This window comes from Piliocolobus tephrosceles, chromosome 13 (genome assembly GCF_002776525.5).
Source record: "Piliocolobus tephrosceles isolate RC106 chromosome 13, ASM277652v3, whole genome shotgun sequence".
NCBI classification, from domain to species: domain Eukaryota; kingdom Metazoa; phylum Chordata; class Mammalia; order Primates; family Cercopithecidae; genus Piliocolobus; species Piliocolobus tephrosceles.
This window is the reverse complement of record NC_045446.1, coordinates 103,169,774-103,188,903: the sequence shown is the minus strand read 5'-3', so window position 1 is coordinate 103,188,903 and position 19,130 is coordinate 103,169,774. Positions and strand designations below refer to the sequence as shown.

Below are 19,130 nucleotides of genomic sequence, written 5' to 3'. Positions count from 1 at the left end.
ATCTCCCTGTCCTGACTCCATCCTCAGGGGACTGGGGCTGCTCCAAGCTTCCCGAGTGCTAGCAACAGTCTGCCATGTGTGCCTGTGAGTGAATGGGTGGTATGAGGTGGGGGGCGGGGGCGGTGTGCGTGCATGTGTGTGTGTGCCTGTGTGCATGTGTGTATGAGAAACATGCTGCTGCCAGGAGCTAGACTCTTCATTTCCCATCCTACCAAGGGCACAGCTCATCATAGCAACCCCTCTGCCCACCCCAGCTCACTCGGGCGTTCCTCGAGCACTAGCCCAGATCTGCCTTCTTTCGTTCTCTGGGTATAAGAAGGAACAGAAATTTCTTCTCTGTTTCATGGAGAGTCTTCATCTCTACCATTATTCTTAACAGATAATTTTGGGGCCCTGACTCTGCCATGTACTGGGCCTACCACTGAAGGGCTTGCCTGGCACAGCCAGAGCCTGGGCCAGAGCAGGACCAGGAACTGAGCCCACAGGCCTTGGGGAAATCACTGCACTTTTCGGAGGCTCGGTTTCCTCATTGGTTCTCAGTTTCCTCATGGGCATTCTAAAATTTTACCTGGAATCTAATCTACAGAGGTATGGCTGAGTGACAACACAGGGAAGCCAGTGCCATTGGGAAGAGTTTAACATGATGCACAATATCCCTAGAAACCAGATGCTCAGCCTGCCATGTGGGGTGCAGGGGGAAGCAGCAGGCTTGGGTAAGGAGGCAGAATCAGGGGCGAGGGAAAGCCCAGGCCACAGCCCTATTGGGGATCCCACAGGAAACTCAAGGCAGGGCAGATTAAATAGCCTAGGAGGCCAGGCACAGTGGCTCTCGCCTGTAATCCTAGCACTTCGGGAGGCCGAGGTGGGCCAATCATGAGGTCAGGAGATCAAGACCAACCTGGCTAACACAGTGAAACCCTGTCTCTACTAAAAATACACAAAATTAGCCAGGCATGGTGGCAGGCATCTGTAGTCCCAGCTACTCGGGAGGCTGAGGCAGGAGGATGGCGTGAACCCGGGAGGTGGAGCTTGCAGTGAGCTGAGGTTGCACCACTGCACTCCAGCCTAGGTGAGAGAGCGAGACTCCGTCTCAAAAAACAAAACAAAAAAAAGCAACCTAGGGTTGGCTAGTCTCAATCATCCTGGCAGGCTTTGGGCTGCCAGGGGTGATCTCTAGTTGTCTCTCTGGTACTTGAGATAATTTGGGACAAAGGAAATATTGGCTTGATGTGTGTGTGAGTTAGAGAAACAGGGTGGCTGGCTTGCATTTGAGAGGCATCCTTCCAAGTCAGTCACTTTCTGTCTTCAGGAATTAACTAGCTCTGGGACGGGAAGTCTCTCTGTGGGTCTGTGAGGCTCTAAAGTGCCAGAATATCAGGAACAGAGAAAATAGAAAAATATAGTCAATATAGGTGTCTCTGTGATGAATGGATGCCAAATACACAAATACAGAATCTAAGAAAACACATAGGGTTAACAAGGATTGCAGAGATTAAGGTTGAAAGTTGAGGCCCTCCGTATAAGTTGGCTGTCTTTCTTCTAGCACGGTAATTGGCATTAAGTGGTCTTACGTATCTGCGAGAAGACGAGCGAGGGGCAAAGGCCTCAGACACCCAAGGGCATCATGCCCCATACCCCAGCCGGATGCCCGCAAGACTCGCAGCTGTCTCCTGAGTCTGTGGCCTCATCGGCTCCAGGAGTACCAGGCTACAGGACCTAAGCTAATCTCCTCCTCCTGCTGTTCATCCATGATGTTGCTTTATCCCCAGGTGGTAGGTGAGTGGAAATTCAGCAGGATTCACTGTGACATCTTCGTCACTCTGGACGTCATGATGTGCACGGCGAGCATTCTGAACTTGTGTGCCATCAGCATCGACAGGTGAGCCCAGCCAGGGTGGAAGAGGTTGCTCTGGCCACTCACCATTCCCTCTGCCCCAGCTTTTCTCAAAGCCAGGCTGTGTCTGGTGTCTGTGGTGCTGTGCAGCTGGCTGTGTGCATGTGGGTCCATGTGTTCGTGTGTATGGGCGTGCATGTGTGTATGTTTGGCTAGGAGAGCACAGGCTCCCTAAAGAGAAGCCATCTATGGGCAGTGGTGCTGCCAAGCATACTCAGACAGTGACTGGTATAAAAGGGAAAGACTGTGATTCTGATGGAAGCCCTAGCGCTATCACATCTTACTCACGTGACTTTGGGCAGATTATGGACGTTTTCGGAGCTCTCAGTTTCATTTTCTAGAAACCTACACCGAACACACCTGCGGCCCGGAGCTATAGTATCTGGTTATGCATTTTATGTCCTTGGCACATGGCCAAGGGTCCCAGGCCATGCACACCTTGCTGAGCTGCATCCTTGGAGCCTTCCACTAATTTGCACAGATATGACCCTACCTCCCTCACAGCATTCTTGGAAGATGAAATAAGTTAATGAATGAGAAGTGCCGGGTAAACAAATGTGATGAAGGATTGTAAACAATTGTTAATTCCTAGTAACTAAGGCTTAAATCTTGCTCTGAGGGGCCTGGCTAACAATTTATCAACAAATATTTCCACCTTTCATGGGCTCAGCACAAGTGCAGTGGGTACAGTTTCAAAGGTGCAAAGATCCAGGCCATGGTTCTTTGAAAAGCCTGAAATCTGAGTGGGGCTATTTAGAGTAACAGATATGAGCCAAGATTAAACAATAGCTGACCAGTAATTAAGTGTCTGGGCTTGGCCAACTGACCTCGCCATCTTTGTTTGGGGACAGGAGGGACGGTTGAGTTAGCATCTCAGGCAAGCTTCACAGAAGTGTGTCAACTTTTTAGACCCAAGGAGTGAGGGTGCCTCTGGTGTGTGCATGTTGTGGAGTGAGGGGTCCCTGGGCCTGCACCCCAGATTCAGGGTCCCCCGCCCTTGCAGGTACACAGCTGTGGCCATGCCCATGCTGTACAATACGCGCTACAGCTCCAAGCGCCGGGTCACCGTCATGATCGCCATCGTCTGGGTCCTGTCCTTCACCATCTCCTGCCCACTCCTCTTCGGACTCAACAACACAGGTACATTCTGCTTTTGTTTGCCTGGGGCTCGGCTGGCCCTAGGCCCCTGCTCCCTCAAAGGGCCCTGAGGGAGCAGAGTCCCTGGCACAGATATGGGTGGAGGCCCAATGGGGGCCTATCGCCACCCTGGACTGAGTCCAGGCTACGTGTCCTGGGCCAAGCCCAATTCGAGAATTGTCCTAGGTTGGCAGAGAGGAAACTGTGGTCCAGGACACAGCAGAGTTGGATAAGGAGTGGGGATAATGGTTCAGGGGGATGTCTGGGAATTTTCAACTTTGGTTATTAAGTTGAAGAGGCAAGACATGCTTCATAAACTGCATGTGTATATATGTGCGCATGCATACGGGATAGGGGAGGCTTACTGGGCTTCCATCTGCCCCTGACAATGGTATTTTTGTAATGAAGTTGCAGCCCTCAGGGCCCGCTAAACCCAGGCCAGGCCTGAGTCACCTGGAGCAGGAAAGCTAGAAGCAAATAGGAGGTGAGCTGACCAGGTGCCCATTTCTGTGGGAGGCAGAGTTAGGAGTGTCTTAGACAGAGAGAACAAAAAGCCCCTGACAGTGTAGAACTTCCTCTCATCAGGGAGGCAAGAGCGATGGCAAGTGTGCACCTCTGGAGATTGTAACAACATAGGATACAGTGAAGCCTTGAAAATGTGTGGTTCAGTATCTATTATAAGCATCACAGGAATTCTAAGTGAGAATAACATTAAACATACTTGGATTAATGCAGGAAGGCCCTGAGATAGAGGACAGGCATCTGGTAGACCTGGAGTGCACACAAACATATGAAACACATAGGAACACAAGTGAGTTCAACAAACAGAGCCAAGTTATCTTGCTGCAAACATTAAAAGGTGGCCGACCTCTCCCAAGACACAGGTCAGACTAAAATGATGGTTTACTCTTTTAGAAGTTTTTTTGTGTCATTCCTTCTGGATACTCCAGCTTCACTTTTTATGCCCAGACATGGCAAAACTAATGACGAAGTAATGAGGGAATAGTAATGGAAAGACTTGGGAGCAGTCCATCATCACAGCTTAGCTTTTTGCTCACAACATGTTTTTAATGCTCTGGTTTCTGCTGTGCGTTTATATATATCTAAGATGACCAGGCAACCTTAAACATCTAGTCACATTCATATTCTCTGTAAAATCGCTCCTCATTCCTGGAAGGACATGAATGGGCTCTCGTGGAATTATGGCCCAGTGGGCTCGCTGACTCCCTGCCCGCCTGGGCTCTCCCTCCCTCAGACCAGAACGAGTGCATCATTGCCAACCCGGCCTTCGTGGTCTACTCCTCCATCGTCTCCTTCTACGTGCCCTTCATCGTCACCCTGCTGGTCTACATCAAGATCTACATTGTCCTCCGCAGACGCCGCAAGCGAGTCAACACCAAGCGCAGCAGCCGAGCTTTCAGGGCCCACCTGAGGGCTCCACTAAAGGTCTCAAGACACCCCCCCACCAACTCCAAGTGTCCCCACCTAACCATTACCAAGAGGGTTCATCCTATGCTCAGGTGGGGGCTTGGGACACCTCAGCAAGGGTTAGGTCTAGGCTAAAGGAGCTCCCAGGAGCTGGGGAAGGGCAGATTTTGAAGGCATGGACCTCAGTGGAGCAATCTGAGTCTCCAGGAGAGGGAGGCAGGGTCCATGACCCTCAACAACAGGGAGAAGTCTTTGCTTGGAGATCTTTGTGACTGAAGGTGGCAACTCTTGCTTGGTACCCCCGTGGGCTCCTCTCTTCCTCTTTTTTGGCTTCTCTGTCTCATTTTAGCTTCCTCTGACTCCTCCATCCTCTTTCCTTTACCTTCCATACTCTCTGTCCTCCCCTCCAAACACACATCCCTTTTCCTGACTTTCTCTCCACTATGCCTCTCCTCTGCTGCTCTTTCATTTTCCCCCGATGTCTTGTGAATTCTCCCCTTCACTCAGTCCTTCACAAGAAAGACAGTGTGTGGGCACAGAAGGAACAAGAGCTCTTGGGTTAGACACATTGGGTTCAGATCCTGTCACTGCCACTTTTTTTGCTGAGTGACCTTAGGCAAGTTGCTTAACTTCTCTGAGCCTGTTTCCTCATCTGTTAAATGGGAATCAAAATACCAGCCCCACAGGGTGGTCTTGAGGATTCCATGTGAGAAGGGATGTGAGTGTGCCTAGCACAGTGCCAGGCCCTTGGCAGGTGCTCCGTAAAAAACAAGGTCCTTGTGTCCCTCGTCCTACCTACCACTGTTTGTCTCATTCCAGCCTTCTCCCTTGCCCCAACCGCCTCCTCTGGCCCCCACCCTACTGATCTCTGAGCCCTTCTGCCCAGTCTGAGTTCCATGGACTGCTGCACTTTGGGTTTCTCTCCCCCGCCATCCCCACCACCTTGTGTGACCCATGTGCTGGCTCACTCCACAGGGCAACTGTACTCACCCCGAGGACATGAAACTCTGCACCGTTATCATGAAGTCTAATGGGAGTTTCCCAGTGAACAGGCGGAGAGTGGTAAGTGCTCAGGCCAGGGACCCAGAGCCAGGTCTTTCTGTCCCTAAGGAAGCCCACTGGCCATGGTTCTGGGACCTCAGAAGCTGGTCAATGGGAGAAGCACCCCCAGAAACCCCCACCTTGCTTCAGCTGAAGGCAGACTCACTGTGCACACCTCCAAGCAGGCATGGAGTGAGACACCTTGGTTCTGCAAGGCATGGATGTGCACAAGAAAACGGTTGGCTATACCAACGTAATAAAAATGATAATAATGGCTACTAGCATTTCTCAAACATCTCCCATATCCCTATTATCTCATCAAATCCTCACCTCGACCCCGGGAGGTAAGTCTCTTTGATCGAACCTATCTTCAGTTGACAGAAGAGGAAACAGGCTCAGAGAGATTAGGCAACTCACCCATCTCAAGGGTTGGTGACACTAAGCCCAGACCTGTGTGACTCTGAAATCCACACCTGTGTTCTTTCCACTGACATGAGCTGCCTTATGGATGGGCAGGTTCTGGGGGAGGACGGAATAGAGCAACTGCAGGGACTGGTGGTGGAACCGTCTGTGTACATAGAGCCCTCAGGTGCAGAAGCACAGCAGACCCCTGCCTCTGCCAGGTGGTGGCTGTACCAGGATGCAAGCAGCAGGCATTCCATCCTCCAGAGGGATGGAGAACAGGGCCAGAGAACCCACAGAGGGCCGCATACAAAATCCAGGTCAGGTGTCCTGCCTTCACCTGCACTGCAAGGACAGGACTCTAAGAAGCTGTTTATGAGGTAGATGCCAAAACAGAGCCTCAGAGTCAGGGCCAAGGCAGCAGCCCAGTTATGCCACCTGGGCACATAGTGAAGCTGCACTTCAGAAGTTCAGACTAACACCTCCAAGGCCTCAAACAGGAGAACCTACGGAAGAACCCAGGAGGTCATGAGTGGATCCATGCCAGGGCCCTCTAGGTCACCCCAGCAGGGAAGATGTGGGGCGCCGGGGGTCAGCCCTTTGGCACCTGGATCAGTCTATCCAGGAGAATATGGAGCCCATGTGTGTATGCAGGTGCAGATACCCATGAAGTGGGAGCACTGGGCCCCTTGTTTGACAGGGAGAACAGGGGTGGCTGCCCTCTTTGCAGTCAGAACATGAGTTTCTGGAGGCAGGGCCAAACATCATCAGCTCTTGACCCCAGCAGCCAGTGCGGCACCTGGCACTTTGCTAACAGTAAGTGTTGCTCAGGCTATAAGAGACAAGTCCCTGGTACTCAGCCCCGGCAGAACAGAGGTGGGGTATTAAGGCTGCATGAGGATTGCCATGGGAAAAAGGACAGGGTCAATCCTGCCAGGGCTGCCATGGGTCCTGGGTCCCATGCCTCAGTGACATCCTTGCTTCCCTAGCAGGGTGACCCTGTGGTGTCTGCAGGAGTCTTCAGAGGGGGAAAGGGAGGGGCCAGTGAGATGGGAGGCTGATGCCTGGGAACTGGTCCGGCTTTACCCAGAGCCCTCTGCCTCTGGTGCAGGAGGCTGCCCGGCGAGCCCAGGAGCTGGAGATGGAGATGCTCTCCAGCACCAGCCCACCGGAGAGGACCCGGTACAGCCCCATCCCGCCCAGCCACCACCAGCTGACTCTCCCCGACCCATCCCACCACGGTCTCCACAGCACTCCTGACAGCCCCGCCAAACCAGAGAAGAATGGGCATGCCAAAGACCACCACAAGATTGCCAAGATCTTTGAGATCCAGACCATGCCCAATGGCAAAACCCGGACCTCCCTCAAGACCATGAGCCGTAGGAAGCTCTCCCAGCAGAAGGAGAAGAAAGCCACTCAGATGCTCGCCATTGTTCTCGGTGAGTCGGCCCTGGCTGCTGGCCACAGCCCCGTCTGCGAAAGGTCCCATTCCCTGCCATGTCCTTCCTAACCATGGCTGCAGGATCATGGGGCTGGCGTTTCCTCAGGCACAGGCCAAGCCCACTGACATACAGACAGCCCTATTAGGTATGTTCTGTACTTGTGCTCACTTTACAGATGGGCAAACAGAGGTTTAGAATGGTTATAAAACCTGACCAAGAGGACCCGTGGTTTGAGCTCAGGTAGTCTGACTCCAGAGTCTGGGAATTTGATCAGTCTATTATGCTGGCACCAGAACCTCATGTGCCTGTGTGCCCAGGAAAGTCACTTTCTCTCTCTAGACTCCCCATCTGTAGAGTAGGTTACTTCTCAGGGTTGTCATGACAATCCGTTGGTGAAAGCATTTTCTAAGCTACAAAGCACTATCCATAGGTAAGTGTCATTATTATGGTTTTTATTACTATTGCTCTTGTTGAGGAATTGGGAAATTCAGTTCACTTCACTCAAGCAAGATTCCATAGGACCAGAGCTGTGAAAAATAAAATGGATGTTGGGGAGTGGCCCCCAATCTAAATGAAAAGCAGCCCTTGTCCACAAAGCAGGATTTTTCAATAGAAGTCTAGAAAACCACGTGGTAAAGGTCAAAACCCAAAAGGTGGACTGATATGGGTGGCTGGGAAAAGGAGGGACCCCTGTGACTCTGTCTTCCAGGAAGCACCTGAATCCCCTTTGACTGCCTGATGATCCTGAGGCGTGAGTGGGGCAGCTGTTACCTCCCTTCTTTTATGAATGACAGCACTTGGTTCCGTGGGACCACTCACGATCACGGGACTGGGATGTGGTAGGCTGGGACTGGAGCCAGGCCCTCTGCTGCAGTCCGCAGGGGCTGGGCCCTGTGACCCCACTCTTCCCAGACATCATTCAGTCTCCAGGGGTGCCTCCTGTGCCTGTAGGGCATTCCATGGACACACTGCTTCCAGGCTGAATGTCACACCTGTGCAGGAGGTCCTGGAAAAAGTGCAGCCGAGTTAGGTGAGCAGAGCAGGTAGGCGGCCGCCCTGGGTGACAGGGCGTGGTTCAAGGCAGGGATGAGCAAGTATGTACCCACCAAGACTGGGGAAATTGGGTGAAGGCTGGAGCAAGATCATCTGGGGACCTGGATAGGCCGGAGTTCAGCGCTCAGCTTCGCTGCTCAAGAGTGAGCGACCTTGGATATATTGCAGAGCTGGTGTGAGCGTTCTTCTTACGTACCTCATGGGGATGCTATAAGACCTAAGTGGCATTTGTCTATAGCCCTCAGAGATGACCTGGAAGTAGAGTAGATATTTCCATTTCTACTGGCTAACGTGGGTCAGAATGGTAACCTTTTGGATTTATTGTTAAACCATATACCCTTTCCTAAGAGGTGGGAAAGGGACAAATGAGGAAAGTGAGGCTGAAGGAGCCGAAGGGATCCTTCACTGCAAATGGGTGTCAGAGGCAGGTCTAGGATCCAAGACTGGGACTCCTCCTACAGTGCTGCTGTGGCTACAGCCCGCCGTCTCGGCATACGCGCCTGCGCACACTGGGTGCGGCTGTTTCCAGCCGTGCCTCCCCGGCCCTGGGGACCAGCCTGACCATGCCCTCTCCCCCAGGCGTGTTCATCATCTGCTGGCTGCCCTTCTTCATCACACACATCCTGAACATACACTGTGACTGCAACATCCCGCCTGTCCTGTACAGCGCCTTCACGTGGCTGGGCTATGTCAACAGCGCTGTGAACCCCATCATCTACACCACCTTCAACATTGAGTTCCGCAAGGCCTTCCTGAAGATCCTCCACTGCTGACTCTGCTGCCCACCCGCACAGCAGCCTGCTTCCCGCCTCCCTGCCCAGGCCGGCCGGCGTCACCCCTGCGAACCATGGGCAGGAAGGCCCGGGTGGACCAGCCTCCTCTTCACCCCAGCAGGCCCTGCAGTGTTCGCTTGGCTCCATGCCCCTCACTGCCCGCACACCCTCACTCTGCCAGGGCAGTGCTAGTGAGCTGGGCATGGTACCAGCCCCGGGGCTGGGCCTCCCAGCTCAGGGGCAGCTCATAGAGTCCCCCCACCCACCTCCAGGCCCCCTATCCTTGGCACCAAAGATGCAGCCGCCTTCCTTGACCTTCCTCTGGGGCTCTGGGGTTGCTGGAGCCAGAGTCAGGGCCCAGAGGCTCAGTTTTCTCTGTTTGTGGGGCTCGGCGTGGAGCAGGCGGTGGGGGGAGATGAACAGTTCACACCCTGCAAGGCCCACAGGAGGGAAGCAAGCTCTCTCGCCAAGGAGCCAGGCAACTTCAGTCCTGGGAGACCCATGTAAATACCAGACAGCCGGATGGACCCCAGAGATTCCCAAGCCAAAAACCTTAGCTCCTTCCCACACCCCGATGTGGACCTCTACTTTCCTGGCGAGTCCGGACCCGCCTCATCCCGTTACAGCTCCCCAAGTGGTTTCCACATGCTCTGAGAAGGGAACCCTCATCTTGAAGGGCCCAGGAGGGTCTATGGGGAGAGGAACTCCTTGCCCTAGCCCGCCCTGCTGCCTTCTGACGGCCCTGCAATGCATCCCTTCTCACAGCACTTACTGGCCAGCCTGGGGCCTGGCGGGGAGGTCAGGCCCTGGAACTCTATCTGGGACTGGGCTAGGGGACGTCAGAAGTTCTTTGAGGGGCTGCCTCTGCCACACTCTGACGCAAAACCACTTTCCTTTTCTATTCCTTCTGGCCTTTTCTCTCTCCTGTTTCCCTTCCCTTCCACTGCCTCTGCCTTAGAGGAGCCCATGGCTAAGAGGCTGCTGAAAACCATTTGGCCTGGCCTGGTCCTGCCCTGAGGAAGGAGGGGAAGCTGCAGCTTGGGAGAGCCCCTGGGCCCCAGACTCTGTAACGTCACTATCCATGCACCAAACTAATAAAACTTTGACGAGTCACCTTCCAGGACCCCTGGGTAGAAGGGAGCAGCACCACTTCCATGCTTGGCATTCAAGTGTAGCGAGACCCCTGTGTCTGCAGGGTCTAACTCAAGGGAAGCCAGGTCGCCCCCACTGCTCCACCTCCCCTGTTGCAGCTCCTGCTTCCTCTGAAGGACCCATTCTTTGCCCTGTCACCCACCAGGGAAGAGAAGGCTCTGTGGAAAAGTGGCCTTGGATGTACTGGCATTGCCTGTGTCTGCCTGTGTTCCTTGCCCTGTCTTCTGTCCCGTGTCAGGATCCCCTTCCTCTAGGGCAGGCTGGGAGAAGCAGGGAAGGCCCTGACCACTGCGGCCTGGACAGTTCTCCCTCCTTTCAGTCTCCAGGCGGGTCCCTAGCTCCAAGCCTTCTGGGGCCACAACTTGGTACTGCCCCGACAACAGAAACTTGACTTTCTACAAATGAAGCGTAAATCAACCCAGTGAGGGAGGAATATTCTTACCACCTTGAGAATAACTGCAGTGATGACAAACAAGGTACCGGCACCCACGGGCTCAGGCTCTGGGGAGCTGTCAGGGCGTAATTTGCATGCTAAATACAATATTTTTAGCACCAAAGTTTGGAGCACTTAACTTGCCCTGAACAGTTAATTATGGACTTTGATCTTCTCCCTGAACCTAAAGGTAGCGCTAAGCCCTGGGAGAGGCTCCTGTCCCCAGGAGCACCCTGATTCTGGAAGGTGTGCAAAACAGGCCCCTAGTCTAACTCAGGGAGACCAATGACCCAGTGACCATCTCCTGGGGAAAGCATCAGGTCCCCAAGAGGGCTAGAAGCCCCAGGGACCCAACCCATCCCCATTGCACACATACCATGCTCAAACTCTGTGAAAGATCTTGACCCAGATGGATGCTTAAAAGTACATCCCACGATTAGGAATCTTATGAGGGTATACAGGCTTATCAGATGTGAGGATTGGAAGAGATGACAAAGAGAAGCAGAGGAAAGAAGGAAGGGAGGGAGGGAGAAAGGGAGGGAGGGAAGGGAGACCCAGAGCAGAGTGAGAAGAGCATTGACAGGGAGCAGAGGGGAAGAGGGCAGGGCAGGGGCGGGAGGCGGGGCAGAGGAAAGTTGCCCACAGTTGTCACGAGGCTTCATGTCTTTCTGCCAGACAGCAGATTGACAGCTAGAGTGGGCAGGGGGAGGGCTGGGCTCCACCCTCTCTCCCCCCTCAGCACTTCAGGGGCAAAGAAATGGGAGGAGTAGGACCCGACACGACACGGGAACACAAGGTGGAAGGGGGTGGCCCAGGCTCTGACTCTCTCCAGAGAGGTCCCGACGATGGTCTCTTGCTCTTGACGACAGGGTGGAAAGGAAGCCTCCAGTTTTCACTCCTCTTTGCCTTTCCCTAGGTTGCTGTCTGTGCCTGTGCCGCTCTGTAGAGTGCCTTTTAATCAAAGGATCATTCATTTGCCTTTACAGCAGATAGAGTCTGCACCCTTGCCCCCTGCCCTGCCCTTTCCTAGAGCACAGCCCAGGATTACCACCTAAGGGCCACGCACAGCGGGGCACTTTGCACATGTCATCTTAGATGGGAACCGAAATCACACAGTCACAAAGGTCACACAGACCCAGAGGTGACTGCAAGTCTTCAAGGCTTCAGGCCCTCATTCTTCCTCCTGAAGGACTCTCAGATGGCCCTGGGCTGGGGAAGGGTCCTGGGAATTAGAAGATGAGTTGTCCAGCAGGCTAAGAAATTGCATTGCTTCATCCACCTATCTGCTGTCTTCCTCAGGGAATACTTATTGAGCAATTCTTGTGCTTCAGGCCCTGGGTGAGGTGCTGGGATTAAAACCATCAAGAATGGTCACTGGCCCTGCCTTCGTGAGTTCAGTCTAGTGGGATCACAACAATGTAAGACTCCGTTTTCCCCAAGGCAGAGCCCAGGGAGGGCAGACACAGCACAGGCACACGCTGTGCACTTCCAAGGCACCATTCTACTAGACGACGTGTGACACAGCAGCCTTGGTGTGCCTTGGCCTTGAACAATGAGGTAGGGCACCAGTGGGGGCAGGAAGACTGAGAGCGTGGACCACTACTTCCTGCATGGCTGGGGCAGGAGGCCCTGAAAGAAGGAGCTGCAGATCCTGCTTTCCAGGTGGTCTCAGCACAGGCACAGCCAGTTGCCTGCAACTAGGAACACTGAGGCCCGGCCTGCTTTGGGGGCATTTCCAGCATCCCCTCCTATCTGGAATCTCTTCCCAAAACATCCCTGTCCCCAGGGACTGCATAGGTCCTTTTACCTGGTGGCCCAACCCTCTCTGTGTCCCACTGGCTCGCTGTCCTCTTGGGTCCCAGGACCTGGCCTCAGTGTGCAACTTTAGCTTCCACCTGCACAGGGCCCTGTCTGCGGGCTTTGCCCTCCCTGATGGCATGTTCTTCTCCTAACAGCCTGGAGTGAGGGGCATTCTTATAGCCTCCACTTACAGAACAGAAACCTCTCACACAGAAAGGGTGGTTTCCCTTTCAGGGTCGATCTTCTGATTCTACATCTTATAGTGTCCATTCCAGCCCAGGCTTCTGACCAGGCTGAGTGCAGTTGAAAGATGCTAGGATGTCAGAAGATTTTTTTAAAAAGAGAAAGAATACCTGTTTTGGACCAGACCTGTAGGGTGACAGCCTGCGGTGCATGTCAACAGAACTTGGGCTGCTCCAGGAAGCAAGTGGGTAGGTGGTGGGGGCAGAGCAGTTCTTAGTGGGGCTTCAGGAGTGAGAAAGCCAGTCTGGGCATCTGTGTGCTGGAGGGTCCTCTCCTGCCAACCAGGTGGCCCTGGCTCTGCTACACTAATTTCTGGGAGGGCACGGGGAAGCAGGAGGCTGGTGGAGGGAGAGCAGACCATCTTTGGTGTGGGGAGACCTACCCTGGTTTTGTGGGGTTAGAGGGGACGTGGGAAGGGGGTACCTGGTAAGAACAGCTTCCTGCTTCCTCTCTCATCACAGTTCTGCTACTTGGCAAATAAGGCCTCATTGGAGCAGACGCCCAGAGAGGCGCAGGAGAGGGAATGGCAAGGAGGGATGTGGAGAGAACTCTGACTCCCAACTGGAACCAGAGACAGCCCCAGGTTCATAGGAAGTGCTGCATGACCGCTCCACTTACATGTGGCTTTCTCCCACATTCACACCTGGCTTCTGACACCCAGAGCTGTGTGTGAGGCCAGGGAGAGGTGGCCACCTCTCTGGCATCCCAGGGCCAGGGGGAGTCAGAGCTGCACAGGAACGAGGTGAAGGATGGCTATCAGGAAAGGGGGGAGGTGGTGCCATTCCAGGATTGGGAGGGGCAGGGCCTGGGGCCATGGACTGTGCAGACAAAGCTGGACCGTCTACACCTTCTGGATTTTCCTCATCAGGCCCAACTCCAAACACTCTGTCCTGTTGCCCCCAGGAGTGTGTAAGTTGTGGGGAGGGTCATTTGGGGAGCCAGGATCTGTGCTGTGTCTAGGGCAGGGGAAAGCATGGGAGGGGCAAGAGAGGCAGGACACTGCCCTGGAGGAGACAAGTCCCTTGTTGGTTTTCTCCCAGAGCTGACAGCACAGACCTCACCCAGGCCTCACCCAGGCTAGGGTAGAGGAGGCATGACCGGCTAGTGGGACTGGCCCTTGCTCTATAACTGACCTGATCCGTAGGTGTTTCCCAGGGGGCTTCAGTGTCTCAGCCCACACCAAGGCACTGAAGGACAGTCTCCCTTTCCTTTCCTGAGTGTGTTGGCAAAGGGAAATGGGCAGAGGCTTCTAAGAGCATCCTTGCAAAAGGCTCCCAGAGGATAGGCTGTCTATGTCTTATTGCAAGAGAAACATTCCTCTGATTTAGGAGGAACTGCAAGAAATGAATGTGTTGAGTGCTTATTAACTGCCTTGCCCTCTGACTGGCAGCACATCAGGTTTAATTCTTACAATGACCCAGAGAGAAGCATTGTTGACGCTAGATGATACCATCAAGCTAAGATAGTTTTAGCAACCTGGGATCTGCAACTAGTAAATGGCTCGGCCAAGATAAGAACCCAGGTCTGCCTGCCCGGGTCCACTAGACCCAGCCACCCACAGTTTCCCTCCCCGACCTCAGCACAGCCTGGTTCCCATCCTCTGTCCCTTACATGACCTTACAGCAAAAACTCCTGCTACCAGTGATACGATTCAGCGAGCAGGGAGGAAGCATCCCCTGAGCCCCAGATACCAGGGCACTAAGAGGGGACTGGATGGAACGTAGAAACAAGTAGGGCGTGGTGATGTGGCATGCAATGAGCAAGGAAGGTGGACCTGAGAGCAGCTCTGTCAACCTCACTACACTGGGCATCGGGACAGAATGCCCCTGAGGAAGGAGTGAGCATCTCCAGGGGGCAAGCGGAGAAGTCTTCGTGGGCAGGGACAGGCAAGTTGGATCTGGAAGGGCAGGTCAGATCCCGGAAGGCACCGGTGGAAGAAGGGGACTCAGCATTAGCAGGAAGAGGGGCCTGGGGCTGGTGGGGGCTGCAGCAAGGCTGCAAGGCTGGCTGGTTTCAGAGTGGGCTGGAGCCCTAACTCTCTGGAGGTCCTCACATGTTGGTGAGATGTGTTCTATAGGTAAGCGCGGGGGGCATCAGGAAAGGAATGTTGCTGAACACTAGATCACCCCAGAGCTGCCATCTGTGTATTCAGGAAGTCCTGGGGCTCCCTCCTTCCTCTCCTCCCTGCCACAGGCCCGGAGCCCTGTTTCCTCCCCTTCTCAGCCCTGCCCCTTGTCATTGTCTCCCTGGGGCTCACTCCCCTCAGGTTGGCTTTGGAGAGGGACATGGTCTCCCCAGTCTCCTCATTTCCCATAGGCCTTTTCACCACTGAGGAGTTTTCTGCTGATCCCCGCAGTCCTGCCTGCCTTCTAGACAGCCGTGGCAGCCCGTGTGGGCCTCTGCCCTACACTTTGCTTTGGAGACAGCTTGCCAAGCCTCTCTGCTCCTTTAGGATCCCCAGCCTCATAACTGGAGGGTTCCATCAACAGCTTCCGTCTCCCAGCACAAGAAAGGATCCAGGTGGAACAATCTGGGCTATCTGCACCTCTGGGGATGGCTAGGCTAGGGGATGCCATCTCCCAGGACCCAGGAATGTCCTCCTTGAGGTGGGCTGCATTGGTTCAAGCACAGTTTAGGATGGGAAAGGAGGCTGTCGTGTGGGTAAAGGGTAATGAGGGAGTTACTTGAGTAACAGTGGTGAGAAAGGACAGGAACAGAAAGCTGGAAGAGGAGAGAAGTGACGGTGAGTACCAATGTGTGCTGGAGATAGGCGTGATCTAATTGCATCCCTGAGATAGCAAATCTGTTATAAATAAAGATGCCTAAGCCTGGAAAGTCTGGGTAAAGCCCACAGATAGCAAAGGGCAGAATTGGGATGCCAAGCCAGGTGTGCCTGGCTCTGAAGCCCCATAGGGCAAGGTCCCCATCTCTCACCACTGGCCCCCATTTCCTCATCCTGCACACAGCTGAAGAGATCTTTAAGATGCATGGCATGTTCTGATTGCATCCTCCTTCTGCTGGGAAACCAACAGCAGCTCCCAACTGTCCCTCATCCTGTGTGGGAGCTCCCGAATCAGAATGGACATTAAGGTCTCACCACCAAATACACACCTCCCCAACCACACCTGGACAGCACTGTCCCTCCATCGGCTGGCCACTGTCTGCTTTCCATAGCAGCTATGTCTCTTTCACATTCCCCAGCTGATCCTCTCCCCTTCTATCCAGTCCAGGCTTTGCTCCTCTTCTGCTCTGTCCTTGTCCTCATTCAACATACGCATCTTCCAGAAAACCCCTTCCTGATCGACCCCATGCAACATGGCAACTGCCTGGAGGAGGCAAGACAGGTATAGACTGTGCTGTCCACTGTCCCCGTGTGGCTAGGTACTCACATTTAATTTATTGAAATAAAAAAACTTGATTCCTTGGTCACGCGAGCCACATTTCAAGTGCTCAGCAGCACCTGTGGCTGGCGGCTATCCTACTGAGCAGTGTGGATGTAGAAGGCTTCCATCCTCCCAGTGCTGGTCCAGAATGGCTCCTAAGTTAGGAGTTTGGATACCTTCAACTAAAATGGGATATAAAGGGTGAAGTCAGGCTTGTGGAGGGAGAAGAGAATGCTTAGGTTGGGACACTTTGAGTTGAAGGGGTCTACAGGACCTCCAAGAAGAGATGCCCAGCAAGAAATTAGGGGGCTCTTATCCCCCTGATCCCCAGTCTCCCCTAAATAGGGCTTGAACTTCCACTGGAGACCTTCTCCTTGGGAATCTCAAGGGCCTCATTCAAACCCAATTTTAAACATCCTTAGGGAAGCTCTAGAAGGCAGCTGTGTTGAAATGGGACTCAAGGTGGATACTGTGTGTGTTTGTGTGTGTGTCTGTGTCTGGCTAGGAGTGGCTTGATATGGCAGAAGAGGACACTGGTAGGTAATGAGGGGCCATGGGCTGGCCTGAAGTCACGTCTAAGAGTTATCTCTTAGAGGAAGTGGAGGAAGCAGAGGTGTGAGAATCTCTGCCTAGACTCAGGGTCACCAGAGCTGAAATGATTCCCGGAGACAGTCCTGTCCACATGGCATCCCTCGACTCTAGGTGCAAAGGATCACCTGCTTTTTCTAACTCTATTCTTCAAGGCCCTTTCTCAGTTCTCAGCTCTTTCCAATAGGATCAGCCAGCTACTCTTCTCCCTCTTTGGTTCCTTCCTGATCACTCCCACCAATGGATCTGAGCTCCCCTGGCTGGAAGGATGTAGCCCCAGAGCCTTCTCTGGCTCTCATAGAGTCCTAGATTTGGAGTTAGATCTAGAAGGGCAGATAGGATCCCAGCAGGTGGGAGACTTCAGAGTGCAAGGAGAAGCAAACAGCCCTGTGCCTCCTCCACTTCCCGCCTCCTGCTCCTGCATGTTCTGGGAAAGATAGAACTCCTAGGGGCATCTTAACTACAAGTTTTGCCTAAGGCTTAGTCTCAGTGAGACTAAAGAGATTGAGCTGGGCAGCTAGCAGGGAGTAGGAGGACGGAACAGTCAGCTGAGTGTCCCCTGCCCCCAGTCCTCAGGAGTCCAAATGGGAGAGAAAAAGACCTCTGACACCCAAGCTGCTGGCCACTGACGTCTGCAGGGTTATGCTAAGGAAGGGCACAGAGAAACCACGGGACGCCCCAGTGCTTCTCAGGCCTGGGTGCTCTTCAGAATCACCTGGGAATTGTTAATGATGCTCACACCAGGTTCCTACCCTGGAGGTTCTGGTTTGATTGTTTGAGGGTAGGGCCAGGCATTGGTATATTTTAAAAGCCCCTCGCCCAGGAGACTTTAATGTGCAGGCTCAGTTTACAACCCTGGCTCTAGGACACACTCCAGCTTCCTGGGCTCACATCTGACTTTCCATGGTGGCCATAAACTATGGCAAGGCGGTGGTAAAGGGCCCAGGGCCCAACAAGCTGGAGCTGTGGTCCAGAGGCCAAAGGATGGAGGACACAAAGCTGCTAGCTCTGCTGAAAGGGACTTGTTAATTCAACATGATTGCACGTGGGCAACACATTTCCTCTGCCCCACCTCTCTCACACCATGATGATGCCAGGCTGCTGGCTGCTGGCCCCATGCCCAGACTGGAGTGCCCAGCCCAGGAGAATGACATGCAGAGGTGGGCCTGCCAATCAGCTTGGCTCAGAGCTGGCCAATATGTGGGACAGACGATTCCTTTTCTCTGACAATTGCAAAACGTCCTTGAGTGGGAGGGGCTGCTTCTACTGGGCTGTCCAGCAGTGTAGGGAGATAGAAGGAGCAGGATAGAGCCCCAGCACACTCATCCTGTCCCCACTCCCTCCAAATTGTTGGCTGCTCTCCTGGAAGCTGAACTAGGGCTCTGGTCACATAAAGTTACTGTGAACACACACATATGCACACACATATACCCTACATTAGACAAATCGCATACAAGCACACCATACTAACGCTACTGGCCTCTATGCGCAACTTGGTTCCACAGGCTAATCCATCTCTAAACAGGAGACTCAGAGCCTCAGCTTTCTTGACTTCAGAGTTTGAAATCTGGCCTTAAAACTGGACACGATGAAGGGTGAAGGGTGGCGCTGGGGACCAGAGACCTCGCATCTCACATAGGATGACTTATCCACAGTTGGAGTGCACCCTTCCTATACCCCTCAAAGGCCATGAGGGAGACCCACGCACTGGGATCAGGGGCACTGGAAAGCTGTGGTCAGTGCGGCAACAGGTGGCTGGCTGGGACTTTAAACAGCAAGCAGAAACCTCCTTTGAACTTTTAGCTTCTGCCCCTTGAGCAAAGCACATGTGTCTGGCTCTCCCACCCCAGCCTGAGGTAAGGAGCCAAGAACACAAGACATGAGATGGAAGGATCCTGCTTCCTTCACTGCTGTACCTCCCACCATCTTCAGAGGGGGTCTGCTAGGATGCAAGGGCTCCTGTGAACTCAGAGGCGAGTGGCAAAAGGTCGTAGGTGTCTCGGACTGGAGAGGGAATTCATTTGGGGGGCTTGCATCCCCAAAAAGGCGGGGGAGGAAGCCTGGGTTCTGTTGGAAGTGACTGGAGGACATGTTGAAGGCAGCTTTCCAAGTCAGGGCCCCTTCCTCAGCTGCAGCCACAGTGATACCTCTCCCCATGCCTCCGTCACCCAGGTTCCTGTCTCCTCTCGAGGTTGAAGGGGCAGGTGAAGAGTGCAGACGGGGAAGATGCCCTGCCAGAAGCCTAGCTGCACTTTCACCAATTCTTACTCCATCCAGGCGAGAGGCCCCAGGTTGTCTAAATTCCTTCCTTCCTTCCTTCCTTCCTTCCTTCCTTCCTTCCTTCCTTCCTTCCTTCCTTCC

The 19,130-nt window shown here is 53.7% G+C and overlaps 1 protein-coding gene across 3 annotated transcripts in view; it reads left to right on the top strand.

Moving 5' to 3' along the window:
* The window catches only part of DRD2 (dopamine receptor D2), a 66,206-nt gene extending 55,903 nt beyond the window's left edge, over nucleotides 1-10,303 (top strand). The window contains exons 3-8 of one of the 3 annotated variants that reach the window (XM_023208044.2): nucleotides 1,770-1,879; nucleotides 2,898-3,034; nucleotides 4,287-4,477; nucleotides 5,435-5,521; nucleotides 7,014-7,341; nucleotides 8,977-10,303. In XM_023208044.2, coding sequence (XP_023063812.1) covers nucleotides 1,770-1,879; nucleotides 2,898-3,034; nucleotides 4,287-4,477; nucleotides 5,435-5,521; nucleotides 7,014-7,341; nucleotides 8,977-9,170 — 1,047 coding nt within the window. In that variant the 3' untranslated portion in view covers nucleotides 9,171-10,303. The remainder of the gene's footprint in view (nucleotides 1-1,769; nucleotides 1,880-2,897; nucleotides 3,035-4,286; nucleotides 4,478-5,434; nucleotides 5,522-7,013; nucleotides 7,342-8,976) is intronic. The other 2 variants (XM_023208045.1, XM_023208047.1) reach the window with 2 other exon arrangements.
* Nucleotides 10,304-19,130: the final 8,827 nt, after the last annotated feature.